Raw genomic sequence first — 22646 nt, forward strand, 5'->3', positions numbered from 1 at the left:
TAAAAGGATTAATGTAATAATAAGAGATCTTAACACCCAGATACATAAGACCCATAATGAGATTTAGATTCAACGAGACAGAAAATTGATAACGATATCCGGGACTGGAACTAAGATCCAGAACAAATAAACTCAATAGAGCTCTCCATTTTAAACACACAAAATATACATTATCCACAAAATCTAACAATATATCTAAAGATATACAAAGACTCAAAACAAGGGGATGGAAAAAAAAACTTACCAACCAAATGAAGAGCAAAAATAAATAAATAAAAAGCAGGAGTTGCAATTCTCACATTTAATAAAATAGATTTCAAAGCTACAAGGATGCAAGGGTAAAAGGATTAATGCAACAATAAGAGATCTTAACACCCAGATACATAAGACACATAAAGAGATTTAGAGTCAATGAGACAACAAATTGATAACGATATCCAGGACTTGAACTCAGAGCCAGAACAAATAAACACAATAGAGGTCTCCATTTTAAACACATAAAATATGCATTAACCACTTTAAACACCCAAAATATTGATCGGCCATTATTGAAACCCATTTTAGGAATGAAGTAATATTCCTTTTTCCCTCTTTTTCTTTTTTTTCCCTTCTTAAAAAAAAAAAAATCAATTTAACCTAGAGTTATGTAACATGTGTTATATTGCTGCAGTGATGACTACAACATTCCTTCATATCTGGGTACTTGGACCTCTTAAAAAAAAAAAAAAAAAAAAAGAGAGAAAATTCTCCTAAGAGACTCAGACAAATAACACCCAGGCTTTCTGAGAAAAGGCTGATTCTCAGAAAAGATGATGCTATACCAGAACTACCTGGCTTATGTGGCTGCCCACTCAACATCCCCTGTGCCCCATGTGAGCATCGGAGGCAGCACACGTGTCCTGGGCACCTCATCAAGGTACCTGGCCTGGCACAACTGCTTCTCATATGGGCTGGGTGAAAGGTTGTTGCTTCCCCAGGGAGAGGTGGCAGGAGTAGAGCCAGGGGTTGGTAGAACTGATCCTCGAGGCCCACACAGATGTGGCCAAGGAGCTGCATAGGTGGGTGGGGGAGTCTATGTCTGGCTGGCCCCCAGGGCTAGCAGATGGACTCACATTATTGTGTGTCTTCCCAACTGCCCCCTTCCCCTGTCTTCAACCTGACGGCTTATCCTGTGCCTTCTGAACTTTGTCAGATCCTGGGCAGCAAAACAAGCAGCTTCCTCACCTCTCACAGCCTAATATCATACTCCTATTAATGTGGCCACAGCCCACAGGAGAACCTGGCATAATGAGGCTGTAAGGATAGTCAGGCAGTCAACAGAGAGAGAGGTGGTCCAGGCCAGATGGAGCTGCTAGTAGTTCCTGCTTTCTTGGTCCTTCCCGCCCTGTCCTCCCATCCCTGCCCCTTTAAGCCTCATACTGACTGAACCCTCAACTAATGTTCGTTTTTTTAAATATGGAAAATACCACTTTGGGAAGCTGAGGTGGTTGGATCACCTGAAGTCAGGAGTTCGAGACCATCCTGGCCAACATGGTGAGCACGCTACTAAAAATACAAAAACTAGCTGGCTATGGTGGTGTTTGTAATTTCAGCTACTCAGTAGGCTGAGGCAGGAGAATCGCTTGAACCCAGGAGGTAGAGTTGGCAGTGAGCTGAGATCGCACTATCGCATTCCAGCCTAGGCAACAAGAGCAAAATTCTGTCTCAAAAAATAAACACATAAATAAATATGGAAAATATGTGGCCAGGCGTGATGGCTCATGCCTGTGATCCCAGCACTTTGGCAGGACAGATCATGAGTTTGAGATGAGCTGGGCCAACATGGTGAAACCCTGTCTCTACAAAAATACAAAAATTAGCTGGATGTGGTGGCATGCACTTGTAATCCCAACTGCTCAGGAGGCTGAGGTGGGAGAATCACCTGAGCCTAGGAGGCAGAGGTTGCAGTGAGCAGAGGTCATGCCATTGCACTCGTGACAGAGTGAGATCTTATCTAAAAAAAATTATATTTTTTAAAGTGGAAAATACATAAAATTTAAAAAAGGAAAAGAAAATCAAAGTAGCTGATGACCCTAGGCCAATCTTGCAGATACCATTTTGGTATCGATCCTATCTATCTGCTGTTACTTTAGACATATTTGGAGTGTGTTTTGATTGTTTTATAGACTGGGTCTGGATCTGTTGCCCAGGCAGGACTGCTGACACCATCATAGCTCACTGTAGCCTCCAACTCCTGGGCTCAAGTGATCTTCTTGCCTCAGTCTCCCACTTTGGAGTATTTTGATTAGCCATTCTATGGCTAATCTGGCCATATTCATTATACAATTTCAAATTCTACCTTTTCCAAGTTGACCTATGACTGGGCATAGTGGCTCACGCCTCTAATACCAGCATTTTGGCAGGCCAAAGTGGGCAGATCATGTGAGCTCACAAGTTTGAGACCAGCCTGGCCAACATGGTGAAACTCTGTCTTTACTAAAAATACAAAAATTAGCCTGGCGTGGTGGCATGGGCCTGTAGTCCCAAGCTATTCTGGAGACTGAAGCAGGAGAATTGCTTGAACCTAGGAGATAAAGGTTGCAGTGTCCAGCCTGGACAACAGAATGAGACTCCATCTCAAAAGTAAATAAATAGGCTGGGCGTGGTGGCTCACTCTTGTATCCCAGCACTTTGGGAGGCTGAGGTAGGCAGATCACAAAGTCAGGAGATCGAGACCATCTTGACTAACATGGTAAAACCCATCTCTACTAAAAATACAAAAAGTTAGCCGGGCATGGTGGCATGTGCCTATAGTTCCAGTTACTTGGGAGGCTGAGGCAGGAGAATCGCTTGAAACTGGGAGGCAGAGGTTACAGTGAGCCGAGATGGCACTACTGCACTCCAGCCTGAGCGACAGAGCAAGACTCTGTCTCAAATAAATAAATAAATAAATAAATAAATAAGTGGGTCTTGTTTTTTTTGTTTCTGGGTTTTTTGGTTAGAGACAAGGTCTTACTCTTGTCTTGACCTCCTGGGCTCAATTGATCCTCCTGCCTCAGCCTCCCGAGTAGCTGGGTCTACAGGAACGTACTACCACATCTGGCTGACTATTTAATTTTTTGTAAAGACAATGTCTCACTATGTTCTCCAGGCTGGTCTGTAACTCCTGGCCTCAAGTGGTCCTCCTGCCTTGGCCTCCTGAAGTGCTGGGATTACAGGCATGAGCCACTTCGAGTTAACATGTTAAGGTAGGGAAGAGTTAGGAGAGAGATTTCCTTTGTAGAGAGCTATTGCCTCGATGTGAGTTCTGACCCCACTTCTTTCCCCTCGAACCTGTGGACATGAGACCATGGGGAGGATGAGTGGTGTTTTCCACCACAGGAGATTCAACCAGCCAGAGCCTGACCCCACCCTGCCATCATGAGTGGGGCAGAAGCGGCTGCAATGGGACAGGTCACACCTCTGCTGGGGCAGGGCAAGGGATATTGGAGGTTTGCCCATGTAGACCCTGCAGGATGAATGGCAGAGGCACGGATTGGGGGTGTCACCTTGGGCCTTCCTTAGAGGGACATAGAGCCTAGGCAGCAATGATTGGGCAGTGAATGACACATTCCTTGGGACTGAGGAAGGGTCACAAGTATGGGAACTGTGGGAGAGGAGTCCCAAATACAGAGCAGCTCTGAAGAACTCAGAAAAATGATCACGAAAGAAGGTGGAGGCTTTAACCATCTGTCAGGCCTGTAGAGCAAGAGGCTGTGGGCCAAGAGAGAAGTCCCTATTCCCCTGCCTTTTCCCTCCCCAGCACAGAAGCCCATCAGACCCACAAAGATGGGCCAAGTCCCCAGACTTCAGGGGGACAAAGAGAGAGGAACCATCTTTTAATTTTTTTTGAGATGGAGTCTCACTCTGTCACCCAGGCTAGAGATCAGTGGCATGATCTCAGCTCACTGCAACCTCCGCCTCCCAGGTTCAAGCGATTTTCCTGCCTCAGACTTCCAAATAGCTGGGATTACAGGTATGCACCACCACGCCCAGCTAATTTTTGTATATATATTTTTTAGTAGAGACGGGTTGGGGGGTTCACCACATTGGCTACGCTGGTCCTGACCTCAGGTGATCTGCCCACCTCGGCTTCCCAAAGCGAAGGGATTACAGACATGAGCCACCATGCTGGGCCCCACTTACCTTTTATTGAAGATGGAACTAACCTCTCTTTGCTTTCACCTCCTGTGGCTCCAAACTTCAAACAGGATTTTTTTTTGCCTGGCCCACTCCTCCTCATCCTTTACTTAGAAGATTAGATCTTTCCCAGGGAGCCTTCCTTCCCACCACCTGGCCCTGGGCTCATTCATCAGGTGCCTTGTGGGCTCCCATATTATGGTTGCTTTCAGGTCCAAGTCCCCCAACTGGATTATGAACCTGCGAAGACAGCCAAGGGTCAGGATGTGTGAGAAAGGGCAGGGAAGAGGCTAGACAAGGCACCGGGAGCAGGGAGGCCTGACGCCCTGAAATCCACAGACAGGAAGCCTTGGCTGAAGGGCCAAGTAACCAGGCGTTCTACTTCAATCTTGGCACCCACTGTGTGCTTAGAGCTTGACTTACACACGTTCAGCTCTAAGCCATCGCACAGATGAGCAAACGGGCAGATTGCAGGCTGATCAGTTTGTCTGAAGAGCCAAGAGCATCAAGCATAAAATGCCCAAGGCAGAGACAAGGCTGTGGGCTGGTCAGAAGCTAATTACAATTCCTCCCTCCCCGGTACTTTCTGGCAGAGATTAAGAGCAGATAAAAGTGTGCTCACACACGGTAGACACGGCTACCACTCCATCCACAGGTTGCCATCACTCCTGCCCACGGCAGGAGCTCTCTGGAGCATGAGGTGGATTCTGTGTTCAAGCCTCATCCTCTGCCTGATGACATGGACGGCCCTAGGTAAGACCCCTACCCCTTCCAGAGGGCTTCAGGCAAAACGGGCACAAGGGACACAGGGACAGCCCCCAGCTCAACCTCTCCTGAGGACAGCAGGACAGGAGCACTTAGACAAGGCCTGGGCAGATGGAGGGCAGGGTTTCAAGACACTAAATCATCTGCCAGCTGGGAGTCTGGACAAGTCCTTTAGCCTCTCTGAGCCTCAGGGCTTCTCTGCATTTCCTGCCTCCCAGGACCAGTGAAGGGGTCCGAGAACATGGCCACATCTTTCCTTCCTTCCCACCGCCTTCCTTTCTTCCATCCTTCTTTCCTTCTTCCAAGCAGGAGGGCTGCCTCTGCTCCCATCTCTGCTATATGAACCTCTTTACCACCTTCAGATTTCTCCCCAATAGCTTTCTTTTTAAAATGAAAGAAATACACTTTTTTACTGTGAATACAATACACTAACAAAAGTGTGCTGAGGTATAAGATGTATACATCAAGATGCGCACCTCTTCACTGTATAATTATGTCTATCATGCTAATTATATTTTATATATATAAGGTAACCATTATCTAGATCAAGATCTAGAACATTTCCAGTGGGTAAGGCATGGTAGCTCATGTCTGTAATTCCAGCACTTTGAGAGGCTGAGGTGGGAGGATCACTTGAGCCCAGGAGTTCAAGACCAGTCTGGGCAAATAGTGAGATCCAGCGTGGGTAAATAGTTAGACTCTGTCTCTATTTTAAAAAAACCTTTTTGGCTGGGTGAGGTGGCTCACACCTGTATTCCCAGCACTTTGGGAGGCTGAGGTGGGTAGATCACCTGAGGTTAGGAGATCAAGACCATCTTGACCAACATGGGGAAACCTTGTCTTTACTAAAATAGAAAAAAACTAGCCAGTCGTGGTATCGAGCACCTGTAGTCCCAGCTACTTGGGAGGCTGAGGCAGGGGAATCAGTTGAACCCAGGAGGCGGAGGTTGCAGTGAGCTGAGATCGTGCCACTGTACTTCAGCCTGGTAACAGAGCAAGACTCCCAGGTTCAAGTGATTCTCCCGGACTCAGCCTCCCATGTAGCTGGGACTACAGGCACACGCCACCATACCTGGCTAATTTTTGTATTTTTTTAGTAGAGATGGGTTTCACCATGTTATAGCTATCTCATTGGTTCTTGTTATATATACATTTTATATTGTGCTACAGAGCTTTCAAAATTATAGACCTGTATAAAAAGCCATCTACTGGGCCGGGTGCGGTGGCTCAGGCCTGTAATCCCAGCACTTTGGGAGGCCGAGACGGGTGGATCACGAGGTCAAGAGATCGAGACCATCCTGGTCAACATGGTGAAACCCCCTCTCTACTAAAAATGCAAAAAATTAGCTGGGCATGGTGGCGCATGCCTATAATCCCAGCTACTCAGGAGGCTGAGGCAGGAGAATTGCCTGAACCCAGGAGGCAGAGGTTGCGGTGAGCCGAGATCGCGCCATTGCACTCCAGCCTGGGTAACAAGAGCGAAACTCCGTCTCAAAAAAAAAAAAAAAGAAAGAAAGAAAACAAAAATGAGGTCAGATAATTTAAAGTGTTGGGCACAGTGCCAGGCTATAATGAAGGCCCAGTAAATGATAGCTGTTGGCTATTCCACCATAAGTGGACCCTGGATTCAGGGCAAATCCAGGTAATGGGTTAGTCCTTGGCCTCCTGACTCTATCCTATGAGACCGCAGGCTGGTCATGGGCCCCCTCTGGGTCTTTGGGTCTCCTCCAGCTTCTCCCAGAGCCAGTGGAGAAGCCCATGTGAAAGAGCTTTGTAAACTGCAGAGGCTGCACAAATGGGAGATTTGAGCTGGCCCTTGCCCCTGATGGCCTACCTCCATGCTTGGAGGGCCACCATTGCAGTCACTTCTTTGTGCCCAGATATTGCTTATGTAAGACCTATAGAGACCTGGGGCGTGGCAGAGAGGCATTTTGGTCACCTGCAACTGGGAGTGAGAAGGTGTGCTCTATTGCACTAATTCCATTCCAAAAACAAGTTGCATCAAAATCTGGAGAGTTTTGCAACCCTGAGATTCTCATTCAGAGAGTGTGGGGTGCGGCCAAGGAATATGTATTTTTTCAATGATCCTCCAGGTGATTCTGATGCACAGCCAGGTTCACTAATTACTTGGATCAGATCTGCTTCTGTCACTTTACAGAATAAGCTACTATCTCAAAAAAAGGATTGGAACACAGAACAATTTTTTTTTTGAGATGGAGTCTCCCTCTGTCACCCAGGCTGGAATGCAGTGGCTTAATCTCCACTCACCGCAACCTCCACCTCCCGAATTCAAGCAATTCTTCTGCCTCAGCCTCCCGAGTAGCTGGGATTACAGGCATGTGCCGCTGTGCCTGGCTAAATTTTTTTTTTTTTTTTGTATTTTTAGTAGAGATGGGGTTTCACCATGTTGGCCAAGCTGGTCTTGAACTCCTGACCTCCCAAAGTGCTGGGACTACAGGGGTGAGCCACTGCGCCCAGCCCAATTCAGTTTTGATAAAAAGAGGAGGGGGAGAAATGGACAAGGGCACTTCAGGAAGGGACAGTGGATGTGAGGCCACAACAACTCTTGGCAATAGAATTGGGCAGGATGACAGCCTGGAAGAGTAAGAAAAACGTATCCATGGAAAGTTGGATTCAACTTGACCTATTTCGTATCTATCCCAAGAGCTGGCTATGGTATGTTTGCTTGCACTGTGTATTTGTGCTTGTGTGTGCGTGTAATAAGTATCCCACAGATAGATTTGTTGTCACCTATGTACAACTGCACATGTATGCATATGTATGCATGTATATGGACATGCATTTTACTCTTCTGTTTCTGCATGTTTCTTGGGGTTTTTGTTTGTTTGATATGGAGTCTCACTTTGTCACCCAGACTGGAGTGCAGTGGTGGGATCTCAGCTCACTGCAACCTCCACCTCCCGGATTCAAGCAATTCTCCTGCCTCAGGCTCCCAAGTAGCTGGCATTACAGGCACCTGCCACCACATCTGGCTAATTTTTGTATTTTTAGTAGAGAGGGTTTCACCGTGTTGGCCAGGTTGGTCTCGAACTCCTGACCTCAAGTGATCTGCCTGCCTTGGGTTTCCAAAGTGCTGGGATTACAGGTGTGAGCCACTGCACATGGCCTTTTTCTGTATATTTCTTTGTAGATAAGCTGTGCTCACGTGTACCTATATACATAAATTTGCATGTAAATGTATTAGATGCAAGTATGCACATGAGTAAGAATGCACATATGTGTGTGTGATTTCTTCCCAGAAACATGCTTTGCTAATGCTAACAACAAAAACAGAGGTGTAGCTATATTAATATCAGACAAACAGAAATCAAAATACATAATGCATTTATTGACATTAAATGACACAGAGAAATAGCCCATATCATAGGCATAAACTTTTATTATTTATTTTATTTGACTTATTAATTAATTAATGTATTTATTTATTTATTTTTGAGCCGGAGTTTCGCTCTTGTTACCCAGGCTGCAGTGCAATGGTGCAATCTCAGCTCACTGCAACCTTTGCCTCCTGGGTTCAGGCAATTCTCCTGCCTCAGCCTCCCGAGTAAGTGGGATTACAGGCACGCACCACCATGCCCAGCTAATTTTTGTATTTTTAGTAGAGACGGGGTTTCACCATGTTGACCAGGATGAGACTTATTTATTTTTTAGACAGAGTCTCACTCTGTCACCCAGGCTAGAGTGCAATGGCATGATCTCGGCTAACTGCAGCCTCTACCTTCCAGGTTCAAGTGATTCTCCTGCCTCATCCTCCTGAGGTGCTGGGATTATAGGCACATGCCACCACACTCAGCTAATTTTTGTATTTTTAGTAGACATGGGGTTTCACCATGTTGGTCAGGCTGGTCTTAAACTCCTGACCTCGTGATCTGCCACCTTGGCCTCTCAAAGTTCTGGGATTACAGATGTGAGCCACCATGCCAGGCCAACAAGAACTTTTATGTATTTATCAACAGGGATTTGAAGTGCTAAATAAGGCCAGGTGCAGTGGCTCACACCTGTAATCCCAGCACTTTAGGAGGCCGAAGTGGGTGAATCACTTGAGGTCTGGAGTTCGAGACCAGCCTGGCCAACATAGTGAAACCCCATCTCTACTAAAAATACAAAAATTAGCTAGGCATGGTGGTGTGTGCCTGTAATCCCAGCTACTCAGGAGGCTGAGGCAGGAGAATTGCCTGAACCCAGGAGGCAGAGGTTGCGGTGAGCCGAGATCGCGCCATTGCACTCCAGCCTGGGTGATAGAGCGAGACTCCTTCTAAAGAAAATTTAAAAAATAAATGAAATGTTAAATGAGAGAAAAAAATCTGAGAGAAGCACAAGAAAAAGTGGACAGATACACAACGGCTATGATCAATTGTTATGAAAAGCACCTGCTGCTGCCCATGATAGATGGGGCAGGGTCCCATTTGTGGCTGAGTGACTGAGCAGGGGTGACTCTTTACCTTTCTCTTCCCAGGTCCGTTGGTCCCATTTGTGGCTGAGTCAGGGTCCCATTTGTGGCTGAGTGGCTGAGCAGGGGTGACCCTTTGCCCTTCTCTTCCCAGGTGCCTTGCACACCAAGAAGCCTCAAGTGGTTACTAAATATGGAACCTTGCAAGGAAAACATATGTATGTGGAGAAGACACCCATCCAAGTCTTCTTAGGAGTCCCCTTCTCCAGACCTCCTCTAGGTGACGGCAGGTTTGCCCCTCCAGAACCCCTGGAGCCCTGGCAAGGAACCAGAGATGCTACCACCTACCCGCCTGCGTAAGAGCCAGAAGGCTGTCTGCTGGGAGGCGGGCAGTGGGCCCATGCCTGCATCTGGGTGGGGTTGTGAACTGTTCACTGAGAAGAACTCACCATGTGACCACAGGCAGGCCTGCGGCCCATTTGGGGCCTCAGTTTTCAGATCCATATCATGAGCGAGCTCATCCAGAGTGTTTAAGTCACTGACAATGCTATTGTTGGTTTCTTAGAGGAGAGGTCCAGGCAAGGGGGAGGCTGTCACTCCCAGCAGGAAAACCTGCTGGGGAGCTGCGTTTTCCTAAATGTGTCTGAGGGGCAGTGTTCACTCACACACTATCCCCCTGACCCAGGTGGGGGCTCTTCCCTCTCTCTGGAGGCTTGAAAGCACGAAGCCCCGTGGCACCACCAGCCTGTCCCTGCAGAGGGTGCTCCACGGTGGGGAATGTACAGGCTCAGCCTCAGTTTACAAGTCCCAGGGTCATGACACCACCTCAGCCAGGCTCAAGGCCTGAGTCACAAAAGCATAACTGGAACAGTGACTGCCCCTTGAAGCACTGGGCTTGCGGTTTACCCAGAACAAGTGTATTTACTGCTTATTCAGACCATCGAGTAATCCACTGTCCAGAACATTCTGGGGCAATCATTAACAACGCTTAGCATAGGTTGGTTAAATCACAGTGTTTAGAAAACTGTCTGAGAACCTGGGTATCAGCTGATACAAAAACATACAAATGTCTACCAAAATGCAGCCAGAAAAAAAATACAAATGGCCAGGCACGGGGGCTCACACCTGTAATCCCAGCACTTTGGGAGGCCGAGGCCAAGAGATTGAGACCGTCCTGGCCAACATGGTGAAACCCCATCTCTACTAAAAATACAAAAAAATTAGCCTGGCGTGGTGGTGCATGCCTGTAGTTCCAGCTACCCAGGAGGTTGAGGCAGGAGAATTGCTTGAACCCAAGAGGTAGAGATTGCAGTGAGCCAAGATGGAGCCACAGCCCTATATCCTGGGTGACTCCGTCTCAAAAAAAGAAAGTTCCAAAGACCAGTTGACAGAACACGGGATGGCCACTGTTAGAACCCTGGCAGTTAGGGGTTTAGAGGTCAGGGTGGCCACTGTATAGAAGTCTAAGTGTCAGTTGTTAGAAACTGGCCATGAGCTCTCAGAACAATGACTGTTTGGAAACTGAGTGTCAGGTGTAAGAATCTGTGGATTGCTCAGAATAGCAATCTGAGGGTGGTGGTTGGGGTGGGCAGCAGGAAAGGAGGCTATTTCAGAGATGGTAGTTTCTGCCTGGGTAGTTACAGGGGAGGTGGAAGGAAGGTATCAGACTCCAAATGTATTTTGAAAGTAAAATTGGCAGGATTTGCTAGAGAATTGGATGTGAGCCATTAGGGAAGAAGATAATAATCACTGATAATGACTAGTTTTTGGCTGGACAGACAAGGCAATAGGGGTACCCGTTATCAAAATGAGGAAGACTGGAGCAAGAGCAAGTTTGGGCAAAACAGGAATTCATTTTGAGCTAGGAGCAGTGGCCCATGCCTGTAATCCCAGCACTTTGGGAGGCCAAAGCAGGAAAATCACTTGAGCTCAGGAGTTCGAAACCAGCCTCTAGCAACCTAATGAGACCCTGTGTCTACAAGAAACTTAAAGTATTAGTCAGGTGCAGTGCCATGGTCCTAGCTATGTGGGAGGCCGATGTAGGAGGATCGCTTGGGTCTGGGAGGTGGAGCTGTGATCATGCCACTCACACTTAGCCTTGGTGACAGAGTGAGACCCTGTCTACACACACACACACACACACACACACACACAGAGTTCATTTTTCGACCTGTTAAGTTTGATGTGCTAACAGATGTTCCATGTGGAGGGGCAGGTAGGTAGCTGGAGAGAAGAGACAGGAGGCAAACTGATCATCAGCACATCAGTGGTGTGAAGCCCTGGGCCTGGATGAGAACAACTTTGGAGAAAGGATGGTCAGAAAAAGAAATTGAGGGTCGAGGTCTGGGCACTCTCATGCTTAGGCCTGGAGAGGAGGAGGAACCACCAATGAGGTGGCAGGAAAATCAGGAGCGTGGGGTGTTACAGAAGTCCAGAGAAGGAAAGCTGTTCGAGAAGGAGAGTCTGGCTGGGCAAGGTGACTCTCACTTATAATCCCAACATCTTGGGAGGCTGAATGGGAGGATCCCTTTAGGCTAGGAGTTCCACACTAACCTGGGCAACATAGTGAGACCCTGTCTCTACAAAAAATTTAAAAATTGGCTAGGGCTGGTGGCTCATACCTGTAATCTCAGCACTTTGGGAAGCTGAGGTGGGTGGATCACAAGGTCAGGAGTTCAAGACCAGCCTGGTCAATATGGTGAAACCCTGTCTCTAATAAAAATACGAAAATTAGCTGGGCATGGTGGAGCATGCCTATAGTCTCAGCTACTCAGGAGGCTAAGGCAGGAGAATTGCTTGAACCAAGAGACAGAGGCTGCAGTAAGCCAAGATCACACCACTGCATTCCAGCCTGGGCGACAGAGCAAGACTCCATCTCAAAAAAAAAAAATTATCCAGTGTGATGGTGCATGCTTGTAGTCCTAGCTACTTGGGAGGCTGAGGATCACTTGAGCCCAAGAAGTCAAGACTGCAGTGAACTATGATCATGTCACTGCACTGCAGCCTGGGTGACCCTGTCTCTAAAAAAAGAGAGAAGGAGACAGAATAAAGGGGAACATAGTCAACCATGTTGAGGGCTACCAGGGGAAGTAAGACAATGCCAGAGATTTAGCAAGATGGATGTCACTGGTGACCACAGCAGCAGGATGGCTCTGGTGGTGGGATTGGCACAGAAGCCTTGGCTGTTCATAATCCCAGTTTCTGGCTTCAGAGCCCTGGCTTTCCTGGTGAGTTGCTAGATGTGGTTTACTAGACAGCATTCTAATCCCCTGTTAGCTGTCACCAAGAAGTCAATCAAGGAAGACCAAAAGCAGTCTGTAGAGATACAGATGCTGGTACCTTGGAGAAACTGGGAGTGGAAGGGAAGATAGTCTGTTAAAAAGTTTGGCCTGAGGGAAAGAGAGGAGAGATAGTTGCTGGGAATGTGGGTGGGAGTGGACAGGTTTGGCTCAAGGAGTGTTGGAGTGCTGTAGGGAAGGACTGGTGAAAGGGAGCGGGTGACACTCTAGGAACAGACTGGGCTAGGACAAGAGCAGAAGGGACAAGAGGAACAGGCAAGGCAAACAGGATGTCCTGCATCCAATCAAATGGTCCAGGCCCAGCTGTTAATGAGAATAGCTGCCTAAGGGTTGGGCCAGCAGGGAGAAAAGGTGAGGTGACCGGAGAGCCCATACTCTGAAAATACCCCAAATGTCCACACAGTATAAGGCGCTGGGCTGGGTGCCAGGACTCAGATGAATTTACCTCCGTTCCTCCCCTTGGGAAGTGCATGGTCACTTAGGGAGAAAAACAGCCAACTGAAATAATTCCAACCAGGATACTGTCAACAGCGGACAGGAGGTCAGGCACTGTGGCTCACATTTGTAATTCCAGCAGTTTGGAAGGCTGAGATGGGCAGATCACTTGAGGCCAGGAGTTCAAGACCAGCCTGGCCAACATGGTGAAACCCATCTCAGCTGGGCATGATGGTGCACACCTATAGTCCCAGCTACTTGGGAGATTGCAGCAGAAGAATCATTTGAACCTAGGAGGCAGAGGCTGCAGTGAGCCAAGATCGTGCCACTGCACTCCAGCCTGAGTGACAGAGCAAGACACTGTCTAAAAAAAAAAAAAAAAAAAGGGGGACAGGACGTCAGGAGGCACAGAAGAGGAAATGACCAGCAGAGAGTATACCACTTGAGCTTGGCTTGGCTTTAAACATGAATAGGAGTTTGCTGGGCAGAGCAGAAGGCATTTGCTCCAGAGGACTGAGGCCCAGGGACTTGGAGGTGGGAGGCAAAGGGCCACATGTATCTGCAACAAAGGGTGGCTGGGATGGAGATGGCTGGTTGGAAAGGAGGGTCTAGGTCCTCTGGGATTCTGAACTGTATCCTGAGGACAGTGGAGAGCCAGGGAAGATTTTTGTTGATTTGTTTGTTTTTATTGGTATTTAATAGTTATACATATTAAGGAAGATCTGAAGAAGAGGAGTGACATGAACCTCCAGAGTGTGGCCGAGGAGTGGTGGGAGTGTGGAGAGGCTTGGGTACTGTCCAGACCAGAGACGGTGATGGCCTTGACATCCCCCCAGAGATGGGAATGGAGGGGAGGGACCATATTCTAGAGCTGTTTGGGAGGCAGAAGGGAGACTGAGGGTAGAGCAGGGCATGAAAGACAGGGAGGTGTCCAGGGCAGGCAGGTTCCTGCCTTGACAGCACCAACAAGGTCTCCCACAGGAGCAGGAATCTCTCCCCAGGCATACCCACAGAGTGAGGTGCCAGGCAGGGAGGGGGATGGTTCTTGAGAGGACAACCTGCCTCGCAGTCCTGGGCCCTAGGGCTAGCGGAGGCCTCCCGGGCACGGACACGCACGCACATGCACACGCACAGACGCTGCCTGGATTTTGCTTTGGGTTCTGTCCCCTCACTGCGGACCCTGGGTTGAAACCTATCACCCGCGGCCGCGGCCGCCGCCGCCACTGCGCGGGGCCCACACGCACCTGGTGCCCGCAGGTGCCTGCAGGAGTCCTGGGGCCAGATGGCCTCCATATACATCAACACACGGAAACGGTACAAATTGCGCTTCAGCGAGGACTGTCTGTACCTGAACGTGTACGCGCCAATGCGCGAGCCCGGGGACCCCCCGCTGCCGGTGAGTGCCAGGTCTCCCACGCCCGTGATCACACCGCCGCCCACCGCCCCGCCCAGCTCAGGACCCGGCCTTCCTTGTCCAGGTCATGGTCTGGTTCCCGGGAGGCGCCTTCGTCGTGGGCGCCGCGTCTTCGTACGAGGGCTCTTACTTGGCCGCCCGCGAGAAAGTGGTGCTGGTGTTTCTGCAGTACAGGCTCGGTGTCTTCGGTTTCCTGAGGTGGTGGGGCAGGGACCCTCTGGGACCGCAGCTCGGGGCGGAAAGGCGAGGACTGGGTGGGAAGGGAGGACCGGGCTGAGGCGGGGCCGGCGCTCCGTACTGTGCATGGAGCGAGCTAACTCCAAGGAAGTGGGTGTGGTCGCAGGACTGGGTTTTAGAGGGGCAAGGCTGGGCTGGGTTGCGGGGAGCCCAGGAAGGCAGCCCTACGCACCCCGACTCTCGAGGCCCGGGACCCTGACAGTGAACCCTGCACGCCCAGCACGGACGACAGCCATGCGCGCGGGAACTGGGGGCTGCTGGACCAGATGGCGGCTCTGCGGTGGGTGCAGGAGAACATCGCGGCCTTCGGGGGAGACCCAGGAAATGTGACGCTGTTCGGCCAGTCGGCGGGAGCCATGTGCATCTCAGGACTGGTGAGAGCAATGCCCAGACGGATTCAGCACAGACTTAGGCTCCTCCGTTCCCACAAACCTATCCTCCACTGAACAGGTCGTGTGCAGATTTGCGTGTATATCAACATGCCTGTCACAGACCTGCCCTCACCCCTGCCAAAGGGACCGCCCCTCACAGCCAAGGATGTCTCCTCTGTTCAGCCATATCACTGATGAGAAAACCAAGCCCCAGGAAGGGGAGTGCTGAGGCTTGGGGTAATCAGCAAATCCAGGTGCTGGGCAGCACCTCCTGCCTCTCCGCATTCCCCCAGAACTCTATCCCCTGAACAGAGCCCACCATCTGCCCACTGGGCAAGGCCAGGACCTCACACCAGGCCTAGGAGCCAGGGACATGAGTTGGACACAGGGCTTTGTCCCTGACTCCTGTGTGACTGCTGACCTGGGATGTGCCTGGAATGTGGGTGTAATGTAAGGTGTCCTGTGAGGGGCACATGGCTGGGAAGTGAACACATCACACAGGGCCTTGCTGGCCACAGTCATAATACTCAACACTTGTGTACTTCCTGTGTGCCAGGCACTCTCCTAAGCACCTAATGTGTCATCATCCATGTAACTCCTTCACCAGTCCAAAAAGAAAAGTGCTGTTGTCTCCATTCTACAGATAAAGAAATGAAGGCCCAGAGAATTAAGCAACTTTATCCAAACTTCACTAAAAAGCAAGGAAAGTTGGTTTTTTTTTTTTTTTTTTTTTTTTGAGAGTTTTTTTGAGCAACTCTTGTTGCTCAGGCTGGACTGCAATGGTGCTTCGGCTCACTGCAACCTCTGCCTCATGGGTTCAAGTAATTTTTCAAAGCAGGGAAAGATTTTAAGCAGCAAAGTGACACTATCAGATATCCATTTAGAGATGTCTCAGCCTGCTGCATGGGACTGGGTTGGCAAGAAACAGGAAAAGAGACTTGGAGAGCTACTGAGAGGGGCAGGGATGAGGATAGAGTATATCCCAGGAGAGACCATGAGGGCTAGCTCTAAAGCAGGGGCAGGAAAGATGGAAAGTACAGGATGACTCATCATGATGCAGGAGGCCATATGGACCGAACTAGGGCAGCTTGGGTGTGGGAATAAGCAGAGATAGGGAAGGCCCCTGGGGCTGAGGGATGATGTGGGGTAAGGGATGCCACCCAAACAGGGATTGGCTGGAGAAGGTTTGGGGAACATGAAGTGTGAGGTATCCAAGGGACAGGATGGGAGGCCCTAGATGTATTTGTTCCCCAAACTTGGACAATGGAGAGAGGCTAAGAGCTGTCAGCATAGGTAATAAGTTGGGGAAACCATGAGGTCCCTTCCACCTACCCCTCATTTCTAGCCCCAAAGCAGAGGGGGACACCTTTCCCACACCAGCAGATTTCCACCCACAATCTCACATCCCCTCTGGACCCTGCTGGGGCCCACTGCACAGACCAGAGGCAGAGAGAACACTGGCTTTAGGTCTAGGACATCACCCTAGGACTCTTGACTCCCTCCCAGATGCTTGCCCTTCCTGGCTTCACTCAGGCTGCCTGCCCATGGCCAGATGCCCAGAACAGCTCAGGTGTCCCTACTTGGGGATCTCATGGGTGGCTTCCTCCCTATCCTTGCAGATGATGTCACCCCTAGCCTCAGGTCTCTTCCATCGGGCCATTACCCAGAGTGGTACTGCGTTATTCAAACTTTTCATCACTCCTAACCCACTGAAAGTGGCCAAGGTGGGTGCCTTTCCTTCCCCAGGGCTCAGCGATGAGGGGCAGGATGGAAGCACCCCTGAGTATCCCTTCTTCTCTCTCTAGAAGGTTGCCCACCTGGCTGGATGCAACTGCAACAGCACACAAATCCTGGTCAACTGCCTAAGGGCACTATCAGCGGCCAAGGTCATGCGTGTGTCCGAGAAGATGGTAGGTAGAACATTTCAGCTGCCTGACCTGGATCCCTGAAGGCCATCCTCCTATCCTTTTACCCAGCCACCTCCAACTACTTCCCCAGGGACCCTATCTCAAGAGCACACTGGGGAGACTTCCTTTAACTCTGATCCCTTCCTCTCCCCCACAGAGATTCTTCCAGTTGAATTTCCAGAGAGACCCTGAAGAGGTAATAAGGCCACATTCTGCAATTTGAGTATTTATTGAACACCTACTATGTGCCAGGCACTTGGGATACTTAGGAAATTGTTCAGGCCAAGATCCCTTCCCTAGTGGAGCTGATGTTCCAGTAGGGAAGGACAATAAACTCTATAAATAAATACATTATCCACCTCCTTAGAAGGTAATAAGTGAATAGCAAGGAATGGAGAGGGTAAAGGGGGGTTGGACATGTTGGGAGGTGCGGGCTCTTAAATAGAATGGATGGGGGATAGGGCAGGACTCACTGAAGGGACTCGCTGAAGTGACAGCAGATTTTTAAGAGTTGAAGAAGTGAGCTATATAGATACCAGCAGTAATCATCCCAAGTTCACGTAGTTTGGTCCTGCCTATCCTGCTCCCCTCCCACCTTCATCTTCCTGGGGCTCACCATGCCAGCCCCAGCATTTTCCCAAAGAGCCTAGGCTAGAGCAGCCTCTGAAGGGGTACCCATGGTTGCAGGGACCCTGGGAGGATACTCGAGAAGACTGCCTGGAAATGCCCTTTGCCTTGTAGACTATCTGGCTCATGAGCCCTGTGGTGGATGGTGTGGTGTTGCCAGATGACCCTTTGGTGCTCCTGACCCAGGGGCAGATTTCATCTGTGCCCTACCTTCTGGGTATCAACAACCTGGAGTTCAGTTGGCTCGTGCCTTATGTAAGTGAGTGGGAGTTCAATTGGCTCTTGCCTTACGTGAGTACCACAGTGGAGGCAGGGAAGGATGCCTCTTGGATGGTGCTGGGCACCAGGTCAGATGTCAGTAGCCCCTCTGGGGATGCCCATATGCTTGGGAGCCTCCTATAGTCCCTGAATAGTGAGAACCGGCCAGGAATGATGGAGGGGAAGAAGGGAGAAGTGTGGCCTGTTGGAGGTTTGAGGGCCCCAAATTCATGGGTTATGATGCTCATTCCCAAGCCGCTAGGCAACTGCAAATCCTGAAGCCCACCCTTGCTCCTGGGTCAGGGTAGATGCCCCAACTCAGGATGGACTGCTGCTCAGTACCACTTCAGCTCTGGCCCAGGTGGTAGTGATGGGTGGGATGGGAGGAGGGGGGCAAGAGAGAGTCATGGGCCCTTCCTAGGCTGTGTGCTCTGAGAACTCATCATTAGATGGGCAAGACCCTTGGGGCCTTTGTGGCTCCGGCCAAAATCCCTCCTAATGCCCAGGCCTAACCCATACCGGGTCCTTGTCTTGTGAACAGATCATGAAGTTCCCGCTAAACCGGCAGGTGATGAGAAAGGAAACCATCGCCAGGATGCTGTGGAGTACCCGCACCCTGTTGGTGAGGAGCCCAGCTCACAGGGATGCTCAGTTTGGACAGGGCTGACCCCCGCTTTTTTAACCTAGTAGCTGCTCTTTGCAAAGGGGCTCGCAGCCAGGGTAAGGATCTTTCTCAGAGGGCCTGGGGTTTGGTGTGGGATCAGATGGCTGCTTATAGGTAAGGACCCCAGACATGCTCTGGGTCATAGGGGCAGTTATGTAGCAAAATCAGTGGTTACAATAAGCAGAGATGGAAACTTTCCCAGGAAGCTCCCCTTTTTCACCCTCCCAGGCCAAAAACTCCTGGGGGGCTGAGCCTGGATCCAAGTCACTGGTGGGCCCACCTCTGGCCCAGCTGGCACCCAGGCCTCAATAGGTATGGCCTCCCCACCCAGAATATCACCAAGGAGCAGATACCACTTGTGGTGGAGGAGTACATGGACAACACCAATGAGCATGATTGGAAGATGCTACGAAACCGTATGATGGACATAGTTGAAGATGCCGCTTTCATGTATGCCACGCTGAAGACTGCCCACTACCACCGAGGTATGCAGGGTCCCCAAGAGTAGCCACAGTGGCCCCATCCACTCTCTAGCTGTACTGTTTACCAACAGGGCTTATCAATGGCTCCCCTACTCTCTCTGTACTTTTGGGCTAGTATAGAATTCTAAGATAACAGAGAGGAGGCAGCATGCTATCAACTATAAGAGGGGAAGGGCCCAGGCATGGTGGCTCACACCTGTAATCCCAGAACTTTTGGAGGCCAGGGCAGGCAGATCATTTGAGGTCAGGAGTTCTAGACCAGCCTCACCAACATGATAAAACCCCATCTCTACTAAAAATACAAAAAAATTAGCCAGATGTTGTGGCACATGCCTGTACTATAGCATGTCCCAGCTACTTGGGAGGCTGAGGCAGGAGAATCACTTAAACCGGGGAGACAGAGGTTGCAGTGAGTTGAGATCACGCCACTGCACTCCAGCCTGGTCAACAGAGCAAGACTCCATCTCAAAAAATATATATAGATAGATAGATAGATTTATATATGTATACATATTTAAATATATACATATATATTTATATGTGAGGAAGCACTTTTCCTTAGGAAGAAGAGCAGGAAATCAGGCGATCCAGAGGAGCAGCCTGGGGTGGTCAGAGAAGGCTTCTGGCTGAGAGGAAAAGCTTAGGGGCACCTTGAAAACCCAGGCTGACTAGGGCTTGGGGAACATGTGGGTGACAGGTTAAAGGTGGGGTTGGAGAATGCAGACACTGAAGACCCTTCAATATGAGGCCAAGAAAGGTTCAGAACAGGGAAGAGGAAAGGCTTCCATGATTCTGGCCACAATCCTGTGAATTAGCTTTTAGTACTCTCAGTCTGCAGATAAGGAATTATTGACACAATTCAGAGAGGTGGAGCGGCTTGCTCTAGGTCACACAGCAAATGAGTAGTACAGATAGGATTCAAGTCTGCCCGCTTGATTCTGAAGCCAAAGCTCTTTTCCCTGCTTGATGCAGGTGAGCGGGACACACGGGGTGGATGGGAAGCCTAAGGTGAGGCTTTTTCTGCAGCCCTCCTCAGTTTCCCACTTCACAGATGCCAGCCTCCCTGTCTACCTGTATGAATTTGAGCGCTACACTTGTGGAATGATCGTCAAACCCCGCACTGATGGGGCAGACCATGGGGATGAGATGTACTTCCTCTTCGGGGGCCCCTTCGCCACAGGTGCAAAGGCCCCATCTGATACCCCCACTGGATGTCCAGTCCCCTACCTCTTTGTGCAGACCCGCCCCTCCATCAGCTGGCCACAGGGAGCTCCCCAGTTCCTAATCTGGGATGCTCTCCCAAATGAAAGTCTTCTGCTCCGGAGGCAGCAGCAGCAGCAGCAGGAGTAGGGTGGGATGTCAGCATCCCCTGCTCTGTCCAAAATGCCACATCCTATTCTGCCCCAGGTCTTTCCACGGGTAAGGAGAAGGCGCTTAGCCTCCGGATGATGAAATACTGGGCCAACTTTGCCCGCACAGGGTGAGTCTGCCCCCTGACATATCTGGGCATTCTACCTGCCCAGTGCTGGACCTGATGGCCAGCTGCTTCGGATATTTGCCCCAGCATGTCCTACAGAAACTGCCCCCAGGCTGGACAGGAACTGACTGCCTAGTCAGCCCCACCAGGGTGCCTCTTCCTCCTCAGCTTTCCCCAGTCATTCACCAGATCCTAAATATTCCTAGAATGTGTCCTTCTTGATCCATGACCCACACTTTTCATTCACTCAAGCATTCCACGGTCATTCCCCACTGCTCTCTTTTGGGCCCAGTCCCAGTACTGGGAGCTGGAATTCAAGGATGTTGCAGACATGAGCCCCATCCTCCAACAGCTCACCACATAAAATCAGGAAGTTATAGCTGGCACACTGAGAGCTGTACTGGGGGAGCACAAGTCACTTTGAGAGCATAGAGGAGGTGTCTGGGCCAGCCTCAGGGGTAGGCGACATGTAAGGGGGGCTTTGGCTAGCTTTGTGACTATTTTCTTAGAATCTCACTCTGTTACCTCAGGCTGGAGTGCAGTGGCATGATCCTGGCTCACTGCAACCTCCGCCTCCCAGGTTCAAGCAATTCTCTGGCCTCAGCCTCCTGAGTAGCTGGAGTTTTACTTAGTAAAACACTGTCTCTATGAAAATACAAAAATTAGCTGGGCGTGGTGGTAGGGGCCTGTAACTCGTGACCTCAAGCAATCCACCCGCCTCAGCCTCCCAAAGTGCTGGGATTACAGGCGTGAGCCACCACACCTGGCCTCTCCTTTCAATCCTTCCTCCTTATGACACTCAAAGTGTCCTTTATCTATTTTTTTAAATTAATTAATTATTTATCTTTAAGACAGAGTCTTGCTCTGTTGCCTGGCCTGGAGTGCAATGACAGAACCTCAGCTCACTGCAACCTCCACCTCCTAGATTCAAGCGATTTTCCTGCCTCAGCCTCCTGAGTAGCTGGGACTACAGGCAAGGTGCTTGAGCTAATATTTGTATTTTTAGTAGAGACGGGGTTTCACCATGTTGGCAAAAATGGTCTCGATCTCTTGACCCTGTGATCTGCCCACCTAAGCCTCCCAAAGTGTTGGGATTACAGGTGTGAGCCACTGCAACTGGCCACCTTGGTCTTTTATATCTCTCAACCTGGCACATACTGTTTGCTCTGCCTGGAAGGCCCACCCCATTACACACTTTCCTACTCTTTCTTAAAGATCTAAGTATCATCTCCATAAAGCCCTCTGGAACCCCAACTCCCAAGGGCAAATTAAAGGAGGGAAGGCTGAGAGAAAGAAGCAGCATGAAGAGGAACAGAGATAATCCTCCCTTTTTCCCTTCTGGGCAGAAACCCCAATGATGGGAATCTGCCCTGCTGGCCACGCTACGACAAGGATGAAAAGTACCTGCAGCTGGATTTTACCACGAGCGTGGGAAAGAAGCTCAAGGAGAAGAAGATGGCTTTTTGGATGAGTCTGTACCAGTCTCAAAGATCTGAGAAGCAGAGGCAATTCTGAGGGTGGCTATGCAGGAAGGAGCCAAAGAAGCATTTGCCCCACCACCCAGGCCCTGGGGAGACTGGCCATGGACATACCTAGGACAAGAGTTCTGCCCATCCCAATTTAGAACGTTGCCTCCCTGCTGCCTCCAGGCCAGAGCAAGAGCTTTTGCCTGTTATGTGGGGCCTGTACCACCCTCTCCAGCCTGACATCCCATGATGCCCCTACCTCACTGTTGACATCCGGTTAGGCCAGGCCCTGTCAACAACATGCTGTGCCCAACTCTCCAGCCTCAGACAACCTCTTTTTTCCCTTCTTCAAATCCTCCCACCATTCAGTGTCTCCTTGTAGCTCCTTCTTATGGGGGGTCAACCCAGACTGCCACTGCCCCTGTCCCTGCACCCAGCTTGGCATTTACCGTCCATCCTGCTCAACCTCATGCCTGCCTGTTCACATTGGCCTGGAGGCCTTGGGCAAGTTATCTGTGACATGGAGCAAACTTTTTGAGAGTTTGAGATCTTCTCCCACCCACACTTATCTCCCCCAGGACTACTCCAAAGTCTATACACAGGGATGGTCTCAATAAAGAAGTGTTGATTTGACCTCAATGTCTATGGTATCTCAATCTGAGCCCTGGGAGAAAG

At 49.9% G+C, this 22646-nt stretch overlaps 1 protein-coding gene across 5 annotated transcripts; it reads left to right on the forward strand.

The window, feature by feature from the left end:
- The first annotated feature begins 4793 nt into the window (after window positions 1-4793).
- CES4A (carboxylesterase 4A) lies at window positions 4794-22604 on the forward strand. Of its 5 annotated transcripts, none has more exons than XM_017967030.5 (14): window positions 4794-4911; window positions 9489-9690; window positions 14326-14464; window positions 14547-14680; window positions 14940-15093; window positions 16710-16814; window positions 16896-17000; window positions 17155-17193; window positions 17739-17879; window positions 18424-18504; window positions 18878-19031; window positions 20080-20208; window positions 20436-20508; window positions 21852-22604. In XM_017967030.5, exons 1-14 carry the CDS (start codon window positions 4854-4856, stop codon window positions 22018-22020), a joined length of 1683 nt encoding a protein of 560 aa, XP_017822519.2. In that variant the 5' UTR covers window positions 4794-4853; the 3' UTR covers window positions 22021-22604. The 5 variants fall into 5 exon arrangements, with proteins under 5 accessions (XP_017822519.2, XP_054104623.2, XP_078213525.1 ...); XM_054248648.2 differs by lacking the exon at window positions 21852-22604 and adding an exon at window positions 21357-21597; XM_078357399.1 differs by lacking the exon at window positions 21852-22604 and adding an exon at window positions 21361-21530.
- Window positions 22605-22646: the final 42 nt, after the last annotated feature.

This window comes from Callithrix jacchus, chromosome 20 (genome assembly GCF_049354715.1).
Source record: "Callithrix jacchus isolate 240 chromosome 20, calJac240_pri, whole genome shotgun sequence".
In the NCBI taxonomy this organism is placed as follows: Eukaryota; Metazoa; Chordata; class Mammalia; order Primates; family Cebidae; genus Callithrix; species Callithrix jacchus.

Bases quoted from the DNA above. Each gene is read 5' to 3' on its own strand.
- CES4A (XM_017967030.5), top strand. From the start codon at position 4,854: ATGAGGTGGATTCTGTGTTCAAGCCTCATCCTCTGCCTGATGACATGG. The intron at 18,505-18,877 runs GTGAGGAGCCCA...CTCCCCACCCAG, and splicing joins GGAGTACCCGCACCCTGTTG to AATATCACCAAGGAGCAGAT. The intron at 20,509-21,851 runs GTGAGTCTGCCC...CCTTCTGGGCAG, and splicing joins GCCAACTTTGCCCGCACAGG to AAACCCCAATGATGGGAATC.